This window comes from Plecotus auritus (genome assembly GCF_963455305.1).
Source record: "Plecotus auritus genome assembly, chromosome: 1".
Lineage (NCBI taxonomy): Eukaryota > Metazoa > Chordata > Mammalia > Chiroptera > Vespertilionidae > Plecotus > Plecotus auritus.
This window is the reverse complement of record NC_137770.1, coordinates 166,104,564-166,117,002: the sequence shown is the minus strand read 5'-3', so window position 1 is coordinate 166,117,002 and position 12,439 is coordinate 166,104,564. Positions and strand designations below refer to the sequence as shown.

The 12,439-nt window shown below is 51.8% G+C and overlaps 1 protein-coding gene across 4 annotated transcripts in view; it reads right to left on the bottom strand.

Annotated features, from left to right (window-relative positions):
• Nucleotides 1-1,980: 1,980 nt before the first annotated feature.
• The window catches only part of DIP2C (disco interacting protein 2 homolog C), a 421,423-nt gene continuing 410,964 nt past the window's right edge, over nt 1,981-12,439 (bottom strand). For all 4 annotated transcript variants that reach the window (XM_080656660.1, XM_080656661.1, XM_080656658.1 and 1 more), the window contains 5 exons: nt 12,335-12,392; nt 10,281-10,355; nt 8,319-8,493; nt 7,200-7,323; nt 1,981-5,307 (listed from right to left, as the gene is read on the bottom strand). In XM_080656660.1, the coding sequence (XP_080512786.1) occupies nt 5,055-5,307; nt 7,200-7,323; nt 8,319-8,493; nt 10,281-10,355; nt 12,335-12,392 (685 nt within the window). In that variant the 3' untranslated portion in view covers nt 1,981-5,054. The remainder of the gene's footprint in view (nt 5,308-7,199; nt 7,324-8,318; nt 8,494-10,280; nt 10,356-12,334; nt 12,393-12,439) is intronic.

Sequence of the window (12,439 nt, the reverse complement as noted above, 5' to 3'; positions counted from 1 at the left end):
TTTAAACAGACCACACGTGAGGCTTGATTATTCAGGTTACAAAGGACCACAGCGTCTCTTTAAGTAGCTTTACCTCCAGTGCTTCTCCACCCCCTCCTTCTCCAGGGCCCAGCGCGCACACTTGCTTCCTGCTCCGGTCCGTGAACCTGCAAGTGATGGCCTAGGTTGGGCTGACCTCATGTCGCCCCTCATACACCCTCAGCAGCTGGGAGCTGCTCTGGACGTTGAGGACATTTGTCCTCAGAATTCATGTTTGTTTTACACTCGGCCGGCACTTCAGGTTCTGTCTCGGAACCGTCTGAGGCTACCTACCCCCACAGGGGCCTGAGTCCTCAGCAGGAGAGCTGGTCTGATAACGGTCAGGGCGGGTCCACCGGCCCCCACACAGGGGGTCTGAGGAAAAGCAGCCCAGACATGGGTCAGGGACTCACCGATGATGGCTCAGCAAGGTGAGTGGGTGCGCCGGCCCCTTTGCCTCCGCATCACACGTTCCTTCCGTCTTCAGCGGCAGAGCAGCCCTGGGCAGCCCGGCGAGGCCCAGGGCAGTCATGGGACCGCCGCAGTGCTTGACCCCATGGCGCCCTCCTGAGGATGAGCTGGGCAGCGGTGCCCGGGTCCCCCAGCCTTGGTGGCCGGCCATCTACCTGCGGCTCTTCACATTCCTCCACCCTGTCCTGTCCTGGGCACGTGACGGGCGTGCATGGAGGCTCCAATCTCTGTTCACTAACCACATCAGTCACTTCCAGTTCCTCCCATCTCTGTCAGCCCTGACCCTCTTGATGGCATTTCAGTCATTTGTCAAATAGCAGGGATGGCTGGGCCCCAACATGAGTTACTAGAATCAGTACCTCTGGCATCAGGCCTGCGTGACTACTGGGATGCACTGGCATCTTCTGGATTATGAAGAAAAGCATGTTCATCCCATTCCCAGAAATTCCTATCATCTATCCGTTCTCTCCTCCTCCTCTCTGGGGGGCTGCGAGCCCCTGGTGCCACTTACCCATGAGGAGGTCCTTCATCCAGCAAGTGTTACTGAATGCCTGCCCCGTGCCAGGTGCTCAGGTAGGTGTGCTTGCAGAAAACACACCCTGTTCTCCTGCAGGAAGGCTAATGGGTGAGGAGATAGTTAACACACATGAGTACAAGGTGAGGAAACAAAGCAAAATGAGGAGACACTGGGAGGATGACTACGACACTGGATGATAATCGACCAGCCAACAAAACTACTGCTGACTGTGTCCCAAGGACTCAGCACCGAGCTGGGGGGTGCAGAGCATGCCACACCGAAGAACACTCTCACTCACACCCACCCAGGTGCACGTGTGTGTGTGTGTGTGTGTGCGCGCGCGCACGCGCACATGCTCACACTCACTCACACACACACACACACACACACACACACACATGCGTGCGCAGGAAGGTCTGTGCAGGGCCTCTCTTGGTCATCTTGTCTGTATTTGACTCATCACTGTTTGGCCACCATCTGAGACACTGGGACCTTCCTGGCAGTAGTCTGTGTAATTCAATGCAGCCGGCTGGTCTGCAGCCCCCCACTTCTATACACCCAAAGCATCACCCCCCAACTAGTACAGGATTGTCTTGAACAATAGCTGTGAGTTGGGGGGACAAGTGGATTTCTAATGTGAGGGGTTAAGCCTGGTGATCTGTGTGCAGATTTGAATTCTACTGATTTGTACGTGTATAAAACTTACCTTTTATAACCTTTAGATGGAAAGTCAGTTAACTTGCTACTGCTTTCCAAAAGACAAAGACATAAGAATTCTCAGATCTTGGGCAACAGATAGGGCTTTCACTTGTCAAATGAACAAAGATAATTTGGGTTGAACTAGCCAGCTAGACCTTCCTCCTGACATGCAGAGGGTCCCTGCAATACAGCTGATGGACATGTGTGCACACAGGACTCATGCTTGCTCTTTACCCCAGAAGTTAACCAATAATCTGTACACTTGCAGCAAAATGTGAACAAATATATTTAGATATATTTAAAAGAATTTAAAAAAACATTTCACAAAACATTTGTTGCCATAGGAATTTTTTTTTAGCAATAAATGCCCACATCGAAATTTAAACATTGTTCAAAGTATGATTATCTGTACTAAGAAGTAATGCAACACATTATGTAAACAGAGTCAGATACAGTTCCCATTTCCCATAGGAGTCACTTCCTTCCTGGACGGAAGCTGTCCGGGCAGTTTTCCAGGGGACCAATTAAGAAACTGCTATTTTCAGAGCAACAAAAATAAAAGCTTTTATTTGTTCATTTGAATATAAAACAGGCGTTATCACAGATGTACAAAGCTTACTGGTGGTTTAACATACGAGAAGGTTGCCGTCCTTTGCACATAAAAATTGTTTGAAACCGTGATTGGCTGAGTACATGAACTTCTCTAACCAGTCATCACACTCTATGAAATAACGCTGCTAACATTCAACTGATAAAAGGGACGGTTTCCCCGGGGTAAAGTGTCAAGCAGGGTTAAATATATATAATAAACAAGCACCATGAGGAAGCCGCCCTGGTGGGTTAGGTCTGTGTTTCAATGTTCACTGTGTACCCTCCTTTGTGCAAGTTGATCACACGGTTTTGTCTGACTTCGAAAGCACAAGGTCACAAGACAAACACCTGTAACATTCCCATGAGTGGTTTATCTACAGTACAATTGCTAATGCAGAACAACCTTCGTTATTGCTGAAACGGTGGTGCCGAGTGTCTCCTTTCCTTTTTCTTGCACAACAGAGCTGCCACCCAAGCCCCCCACCCTCTGGACCTCAACTCTGACACGGAGGTGACAGGATGTCGCTAACGCTTCACACCTGCACCACCGGGCCTGGAAGCTGACATGGGCAGGCGAGGGTCATGTTTGGAGAGACACCTGACTTGCCCCTCCTGACCTCCGCTGGAACTCATGAGTTATCCTGCAGCTGTGTGTCCTACTCAGTGTCTTTCCCGAAACCTTAAACCCCCTTCCTAACCAGGTGGGTGAGTGTACGAAATGTCTTGTTTCTGTGTGTGATGAGTTCTCCCTGTAGGAAGCAGAGACTGTAGGAATGTGTATCTGAAGCATGTGGAGAAATACTCACACACAGCAATGAAGTCAAACAATATCGTAAAAGCCAAATGATTTGTGGCGATGGAAGGATGCATCCCACATGCAGACAAATTAAAAAAAATATGCCACTTAAATTTAAAAAAAAACAATTAGCCTTGGATCTCAGAAGTCAAACAAAACTGTCTTTTAGCAAAGGGCTGACTTGCTGGCGCGTACAGCAAGGGCAGATAAAGACATTGCCTACGATAAAATGAAAAGAGAATCTAAATTTTGCCCAGCAACAATCTTAGTCATGCACATCTAGCAACGAGAGCCACTGCAGGGCCATCCGGGGCCAATGACCAAGTCAGTCACGCTTGGGTAGCTGACACCTCCTCCTGGCTGGACACAGACGGGCCGGCTCAATGAGGAGTGTAAGATGAGCCCTGGGAATGAGAAGACCTGGGAGGCAGCAGCGAGACGAGAACCAGAAACGTGGGATCCACAGGTGGCAGCATGAAGGCAGCTGTGCGGCTTTTGCTCCAGCCAGGGGCGCTGGGGGCGTCGCGGGCAGCTTGTGCGGGGTCCCTGTGGGTTCTGCTCATGCGGGCTGGGGAGCCCTGGAGAGCTGGCTGAATGACGCTCTATGTGAATCTTTCCCCTCATGCTGTTCTGAACACCCTGTCCACTCCCCAGTGGCCATCTGAGGGCAATCAATGCAGCCGGGTGCCAATGACCACAGAGCATCATTCCTGTTCATACCAAGGACCAAAAAAGGGACACTAACAAAAATGATGAAAAACATTGTGCAACGAATTCCTGCAGCTCAGAGAACAGTGCTGTCGGCCGCCTGCCTCCCCGTGCGCACCGGGCCGTGAGCACACGCTGACCACACTGTCCAGTGTTGCTCTCGCAGCAAAGGAGAGCAGGCCCGGCTCGCCTCACAGTCCTTCACCGCCTTTGAGATCGTCTCCAAGCATTTCACCTGCTGGTCTCTGGTTCTAGAAGAAACGCCTGGCGGGGCTCCTGGCAACCTGGCTGCTCCCATCAGCAGCGCGGAAGTGAGAGCAGCTCTCTTCTCTACACACCGTGGAGGGGACACCATGCAATGGCAGGTTCTGCGTTTTAAACTTTAAAATCTCCTCTGCTCATTAGTGAATTTATATCTCATATATATATATATTTGTTGTGATACTATCCACGCAAGATAATACAACACTTTTTTATATTAGCAAACATTACAAGACTTTAATATTCTTGAATGTTTTTTCTCTTTTATACTTCTAAAGAGATCAAAATAAATTAAACGTTTTGTACATAATTACATCTGAAGAAGTTAACTTATTTTATCTTTTTAGTTTAGTACAAAGATATCTGCAAGGTAATTGCTGAAATACACCTTATTTATAATTTCTTCTCGTTCTATGCTAACGCCAAAGGCCGTGTGTTAGCCTCCGTGTCAGCACATTTCTGACAAGGAAAGCTGCTAAAATTTAACGGGAAGGTGCTATTTGGAAGGTCTTCTCGTACCTCAACAGACTGTCCTAAAAGGATGAGAGCTAGCAATGGCTTAAATTAGTAACAGGTCCATGTCATTAAGATTTCATGACACATTAAAACAGAGAAAACAATGCTTTGTCACACTACATAGATTGTTTAGAAGAACCCATCTGGAGGGCAGAATATTTTTTTAATTGCTATTTTGGCTTAACGAAATACCACATTTACGAAAAAAGCACTTATCCAATAACAAAAGAAAAAGAAGAAAAATGTTTTGAAATGGGCTTTTCCAACAAACTGAAGGCATAATGCGAGGTCCTTCTGAGCAAACCTCGGTGATAACTCACGTGTCCATTCCACCCACGCCAACCGGGCCGCCGAGGGCAGTCTCCTCCCACCACCGTGAGACAGCTCCCTCCGTGAACGCCGCCTGCTGCTGCTCGCTCAGCGACACTCAGGACGATGCGTCCATCTCCAGAAACGCCTGCGGAGCTGGAGGCAAGGCTACATGTTGTAGGCCACGTAGATGGGGTCCAGCTGGTCTGCCAAAAACCCGTCGCGCAGGTGCATCCGCTGCTTCTCTCCCCGCGAGTTGATGGGGATGACGCCGATGTCCACGACCACCACCACGCCCACCACCAGGTAGTGCTCCTCCAGCACCACGTTGGTCACCAAGGGGACCAGGTCCAGGGCTTCTTGCTCTGACCCATCAAGCTCAACCACCACCACCAGCAAATTTGTCCAGGTGAACACAGCGCTGGAAGAAAGAGAAAGCCATCACTGCACAGAGAGGTTTCCTTTAACGTTCTCTTTCTAAGAAGTGCCACTGGTTCTCTGTGAACCTGCCTGAGCCCTTAGAGTCCGGGTGGGGCTGAGCTCATGAACTGCCTCAAGCTCCTGTCATTAGCCTCTCCTGCCGGCCCATCCCCATCATCTCTGTGCCTGGCAGCTCCTTCTCTCCCCCACCCCACCCCCCCACTGCGCTGAGGGGTGCGGGTGCAGCAGAGGCTCCTCCCTCCGTGGGCACACTGTGGCCCTAAGGGCAGGGTCTGTGTCCTGCCCTTGACCTTGGGCCACATTAACCTGGACAGTGAGATGTAGCCAAGGCTGGAGGGCCCTGGGTGTTTGGGCTGGTGCTGACCTGCCTCTGCATGGCAGAGAGGAACATCTGAGGACCTGAGCCGGCAGCTGCACCCAGCCGACCCGCAGGCCCCCAGCTCAGATCAAATACTTCAGAGGTCAACTGCAGATGTGGGGGCACAATAACAAGAGCCGACCCGTTTGGGGGGTAATTCCTCGACAATGTCAAAGATTCACTCAGAAGTGTTTTATCTGGGATCTTCCAAAGGGGGTCACCCGGAGCAGTCAGTCTCCCCATTTGTGGGAGCCAAGTCTGTGATTTACACTTTAAGGCACATTAACCTTATATGGTTGGGCTTTTACAAAGTGTTTACGAACCTTAAAAGTCATTGCCCCTGTGCCCACGGTCTGCTTGGCTATAGAGGCCACGAGGGTCCCAGGGTCGGGGTGCGTGGGGACAGCCTCAGGCCCAGGAGGGTCCCAGGGTGGGGGTGCGTGGGGACAGCCCCAGGCCCAGGAGGGTCCCAGGGTGGGGGTGCGTGGGGACAGCCTCAGGCCCAGGAGGGTCCCAGGGTGGGGGTGCGTGGGGACAGCCCCAGGCCCAGGAGGGTCCCGGGGTGGGGGTGCGTGGGGACAGCACCAGGCCCAGGAGGGTCCCGGGGTGGGGGTGCGTGGGGACAGCCCCAGGCCCAGGAGGGTCTCAGGGTGGGGGTGCACGGGGGGGGGGGGGGGGGCAGCACCAGGCCCAGGGCCCTGCAGTGGGCAGCTGGTAGCTGCTTTTTCATGCCAGACACACTGAAGATTCTAACTCAGCTGTGAGGCAGGAAGTATCTGGGAAAACTTACTGTTTTATTAACAGTGAATGTATGTCTGTTAGGAAAAATGTGTGTTTCGTTTAGAATGACCAACGTACATGTAACAATGAAAGGGAACAGCACCGCGTCCTCCTGGGTCTGCATGGAGAGTGTTAACCCCAGAAGGTGGGCTGGTGTGGGCCCCCATCTGATCTGTGACAAAACACTGCTCTGCACAGCCCGGTGAGCCCACTGGTGCGGTGGTGATGCCCAGATGGCACCGTTACGTGTCCCTTGGTGTCGTGTCATTATGGCATTTGGAACTGGTGACACAGCATCAGAATCGGGCCGGTTTCCATATTGAATGGAGGCGGGGGTCTACCAGGAAGCTGGGACTGGGGCTGTCACTGGCTAGGGGCCCAGCCTCTGAGGAAGGGAGAGACTTGGTCGCTGGATACATAATGTGACGTGGGCGTCACGTCCTCCTCCTCAGGCCAGGGGTGAACTGGAGAAGCAGCAGGAAAGGGAGGCTGGGGGAGAGGACACGACAGGTGGCTGCCAGGTGGTCCCCGGGGCCTGAGGCCCGCCAGCATGGAGCCACATGTGAACCCGGCCGTCCGCAGGTCATTCCCAGGGAACGTGTGAGACACCAGCTTGACCTGCCATGGAATTAGCCCCGAACGGTAAAGGGTTACGACCCGAAGCTCAGACAGGACCCGTGTTTCCAATGCCGCACATTCCTCCGCTCTGGTGCCCAGACGCCCAGGGCACTCACCATTCCGTGACGCTCTTGTGGGCTCGGATGACAGAGGTCTCGATGTCTATGGGGTGGTACCTCATGCCGCGCAGCTCCATGGCCTCATCCAGGGCTCCCACCACGTACAGGGCATCGTGGCGCTCTGTGCAGGGAACCAAGTATGTGTGAGCGTCACCGAAAAGCCGCTCAAGCCACTTAGAAAGGAAGATTAAAACGGCTCCTGAATGAGCAAGAGCTGCAAGGAAAGGGTGGCCGAGCTGGGGACAGCTGCCCTCTGCGGGGAGACTCTCAGCCCGCGCCCTCGGGAAAGCGCCGGGGCAGGCGCGCTGCTTCTGCCTGGCCCTCGGGAGGGCGCTTCCCAGGCGGCTTCCACTCCGGGTGCCACGTGTGGGATGCGGCTTCCTCGCTGCACCTGGTCCCGTGGGCGGCGTTGCGCCGCCCTCCTCACTGTGCTGTGCCCGGGGACCTGGTGAGGACCCGGCACGGCAGGTACACCCAGTTCCCTCTGATGCCGTCTCCGGAGGTCTTAGTGCTGCTGCTATTCCGCACCTGAGTTTCTGACCATGTTCAGGACAAAGACTTCCTCGGCCCTGTGATGACACGTGTCCTCGTCAGCCCTGCACACCCGGGTGAGGACAACACGCAGGTGGCCCCTCTTGCCTCACAGATAAGAGACACATCCTCCACCTTCAGGGCAGTAAGAACATCAGGGCGAATCTGAAGAAGTGATCCATGTAGAAAAACACCAGGGCAGAGATCTTTCCCGATTTAGGTCCGATGCAATGAGACACTGACTGTGGCTTCTGACCAAGACTATGGGGGCAGGACAGGAGGCTCCAGGGAGGTCGGGATCACCACCCACCTCAAAGCTCAAAGCTCTAAGCTGAGCTCTTCCCAGAGAGTACCCTCAAGGAAAACAGCCTCTGGGTTTCTTACAATCAAACGTGATGCCAAAACGTTTCTGTACTTTTCCCCTAAACGTATGCCAGTTTGGCTACATGAACACAGCTCCCGGGTGTGAGAGGCAGGGGTGTCAGGAAGCCTCAGCGACCCCTAGAAACTCATGGGAATTCCAAACCCGACAGGTCCTCAGTGTTTGGGGGGCCTGGCCCTTCACCCACCTGTCTGGACTCTCACCTCCATTTGCGTCTGTGAGCTCAGTTCTCCGCAGGAACCCCAAGTAGCCTGTCCGTGCCCAGATGGTCTGGGTGTCTCCAAAACTTAATCTCGAGCTAAAGTGATCTGATTGGAGGGACTCGTCTCCATAGATAGTGAAGTAACCGCTGGCGTTGTGGGCACTGTGGACCCAGATCTGTGAGGGGAGAACAGGCCGGGGTGAGTCAACCTGAGGAAGTGTCCTTGAACGGCAAAGGCAAGGCGACGGTGACCTCACTCGGTTTCTGGGGAGACAGATGCTAGCAGTTCACTGACACAGAGGCCCCGCGGCGCAAGCTTGCAGCTACACGAACCACACCATCCACCTGAGACTTCCACCAAAGCAGGTTGATGGAGGGATTTCTAAATAAATACAACCAGGGAGCAAAGTTGTACCAGTTTCCTCATGCATATTCAAATTTAATGATGGTTTCCAAAAAGCAACCTGGAGAAATATTAAAAAGCTTTTTGATTTATTTTTCCCCTTTCATCCGTTTTGCATACTGCTGGAAATATATTGCAGGAAACAACACAGAACAAAACAAACTCTAAGAGGGAAAAACTCTAACTTCAGGAAACAGGAAAGAAAAACACCATGTGCCATTTGGGAAAACGGAAAACGACGTGTTGACTCACCGTGGAGACCATGCGGGGGATGCAGAGCCATGGAAACCACTGGAGGAAGTTCCTAAAACGCTCACACAGCTGTGTGCCGTGAGGTCTGGACAATGTCCCGAATTGGGGTAGCCGGGTGTGTTCTGGGCCTAGCTGCTCTGTTATCTTATTTACACGGAAAAACAGTCACGTTCCTGGGAGCCAGAAGCACCACCCTGTGCACGTGGCACCCCAGCTCCAGGACAGGGCCTGGCACAGCCGGCCTGTGAGCGACTGTTGCCTGCTGAACAGAGAAGGAAGGCAGCCGTCTAAGGCGGGGAATGGAAACTGCTCCGCTTCTAACAAGGTTTCCTCCCTAGACACGTCGCACTAAGACAGCCAGACTGCCATGGGCTCCCCCTGGCACGGGAGAGACATCAGCCTCTACAACCCAATCTTCTTCCAACGAATGGAGTAAAAGGTGTAGAACTGTCATCTCAGTTCTCATCTTTGCATGATTCTGGGGTTCGAGTGAGGGCCGCAAAGCAGCCCAGGAAGAGGAGCTGGGGGAATGAGCTGTGGCTGGGGACCCGCCCATGATCATCTGTTTGCTCATCTGCAATGTGTAAATGTCCCTGTGTCCTCCAGGGACAGTGCTGATCGTGGCATTTCTAGTAAGGCATTGGCTACAGCGGCAGGCTAGGGAGCACCGGGGCATGCAGGTGGCGCTGCAGCGGGATGTCCGCTGGTAGGAGGGAGCTGGCCAAGTGGGGAGCAGGCTTGCCTCGCAGTGGGAACCCCGGAAGGGAGTTCGTCTGTGTGACGCAGGGAGGCCCTTTCCTGAAGCCCCAACGTCCTCCCTGGAGGAAGGTGGCCATGCAATCGAAGAAGCAGAGTGTCACACGGACACCCAGGTGGGAAGAAGCCGCTGTCCTCCTTGCGCCCGCAGGCACCTGCGGATGCTGCTACGCCCCAAAGCTGTAGATGATGCCCTCTGTATGCTTCTCTATCGACTCCCTGACCAAGGGGGGCCGTGGGAAACAAGCACAAGAGCTGAGAAATGAGGAAACACAGCCCACAGAGTTTCCTCTTCTAAATTCTTTGAAGAGAAACTAGCCCACTTCCTTAGGGAAGTCCCACTTTGTAATCCTGAACTGTCATGGACTCCTTCAAGCAATAAAGCTCATCTCACCTTATTTCCCAGCCGGTCAGGGGTGACTTCCCCAGCGCGACCGGATGGGCACTGTGGTCAGGGGGTGGGAGTGCTGCTTTCTGGGGGACAGGCTGTAGGTAGCAGAAGGACAAACTGGTCTCGGAGGCTATGTCTCCTAGAGGAAGCCACGCACTCACCTCACCCAGGTGTGAGTCTCCCAGCGGTCCTTTTGTTTCTGGGTTGGCGATTATGATCCGAACGCCTGGAAGTATCTATGTGGGAAGAACATCCCTGTCAGTAAACAGGCAGATCCTACACTGCAACCAACCCGGATCTTGCCTTCATTCCAAATGCCTGCTTTCCTTTCTAAAAGAATCTGGAAAGTGGTATGGCTTTAAATAAAAATTATGTACCACGGCATTATGTAATTACAGCATAATAGTTGCATTTCATTGTAATTGTTACTACAATGTCAGAGCCTGTGTAAAAGTGATCTTAAGATTTTAAAAACAGAAACATGATAAAGCATATAATTTAACACAACCCGATGCTTGCAAATGTGGAGGATGAAAATGTGCTTCTCCAGATGTAACCTCACAGGGTGATTCGATCATAAACTCCTAACTGGGCAGGGTAGTTACTATATGTTCTTCAGTAAAAGGTCTGTCTTTGCCTTGAGCAAGCCCTGTCCATTGTTCTTGGGCATCTAGGTTAACACACCTTTGAAATAAGTGTAACCGCCCTCACGGAGCACATCATCTAGAATCATCCTGCAATCCAGCCCCCACCTTGCTTTCTCTCACCCGTGTGATGCTCCTTCGTTCCCCCCCGAGTCCCAAATGGCTAAAAGCAGTTGCGAGCTGCCATTCTCTGGAGCATTTGAGATTTTACTTTCCAGAAACTGTCATCAGTTTTGGCTCAAATAATCGCTTACAAAAATTCTCTACAAGTTTGGATGCTTCTTACGTGGACGCAAAACAGGAAGTTTTATTTATTTCAATTATTTTTTTCAAATATACTTAATATTATACTTCACATTGTGGCACGTGAGCATGAAGGACAATGCTTGCAGTAGACACTGAACTAAGGAAGTCAGGGACAAAGTTTCCAGAAATGCGGCAGCCACTGCCTGTGCAGGCTGGGGCAGTGTGACGAGAACACCTGTGTGGCCCCCATCTCTGTTCCATATGCCTTCCGTTTCCTCCTGCAGGCAAGCATCTTTTATCAAAACGTTGGTATTAAGCATCTCCTTCTTAATAGAAGTTTAGCTTAGAAATGTTTTGAATTCCACTGAAACCACAAAAGTGAGGAAGCAAAAGCTAATTCTGCAATTTTAGAACACAGCTTGCCTCGGTTCAGCTACTTAACATCATATGACTGAAATCAGGTAGATCTGTGGTAAAAAGCTCTCGGAACAGCTGTCCTGCACCTGAAGTCTCCACTGTGACATGCGGCTCAGGTCTGTAATGGTCCACCAGGCTGCGGTGGGCTGGTGGGGGGGGGGGGGCGGTGTTACTGCTTCCTGTGGTTAGAAACAACTTATAAAAAGTGCAGAAGCAAGTAAGATGCCTTTAAAATTAGGTGGAGAAGAGATCTGACAATTGCAGCCAAAAAGAAAAAAAGATCTCCATTTCGGTTTACATGTTCCTTGTTCTTTATTTCTATAAGAAACATAACCACAGTGGCAGGAACTACTAGATGTCTCCTGCTAACTATTCTTTGTCTACGTCCATAGTAACCAACACCCAATTGTTAGCCAGGCCCAGAGACATTCAGAACCAGGACAGTGCTCCCAGCCTTCCTTCAGCTGGTGTGCCTGTGACCCCGTGCCCGCCACTGGCATGTAAGAGTGAGGCAGCCCAGGGAGCTGCCCTCAGGCCTGCACATTGGTCTTCTCCTTGTCCTGTGTCTCCTTCTCATGAAATGTGGACACCGTGGCTGGAGGTGCAGCAGCCACTGTAGGCCCCAAGGCCCCCGGACAGGTAGCCCATGCAGAGCAGAACAAGACAAAAGTGCCGGGACCCCTGGTGGCTTCAGGGTTTCTTTTATGTGAGAGGGGAAAAACTCTAGCTCCTTGAAAACACTGTTATTTTGAGTTTCTGTACTCATGGCCAAACCTAGCCCTGATATATACCACATTCAAGAAAACATTTTGGAAACAATATTCTAGAAAATAACATTCAAATTTCAAAGCCCATCCACAGAGGCTCATACTTACATAGAAATGCATATTTCTTCCGTGAATACTTACTTTCCCTGACTCCATAAGTGGCAAGCTGTGAGGGGATCCTCGTTCTACTAAGCGGACTCTACAAAGAGAAACGGAGGGGTTACTGAGTCTTTCCCGGACCCTGGC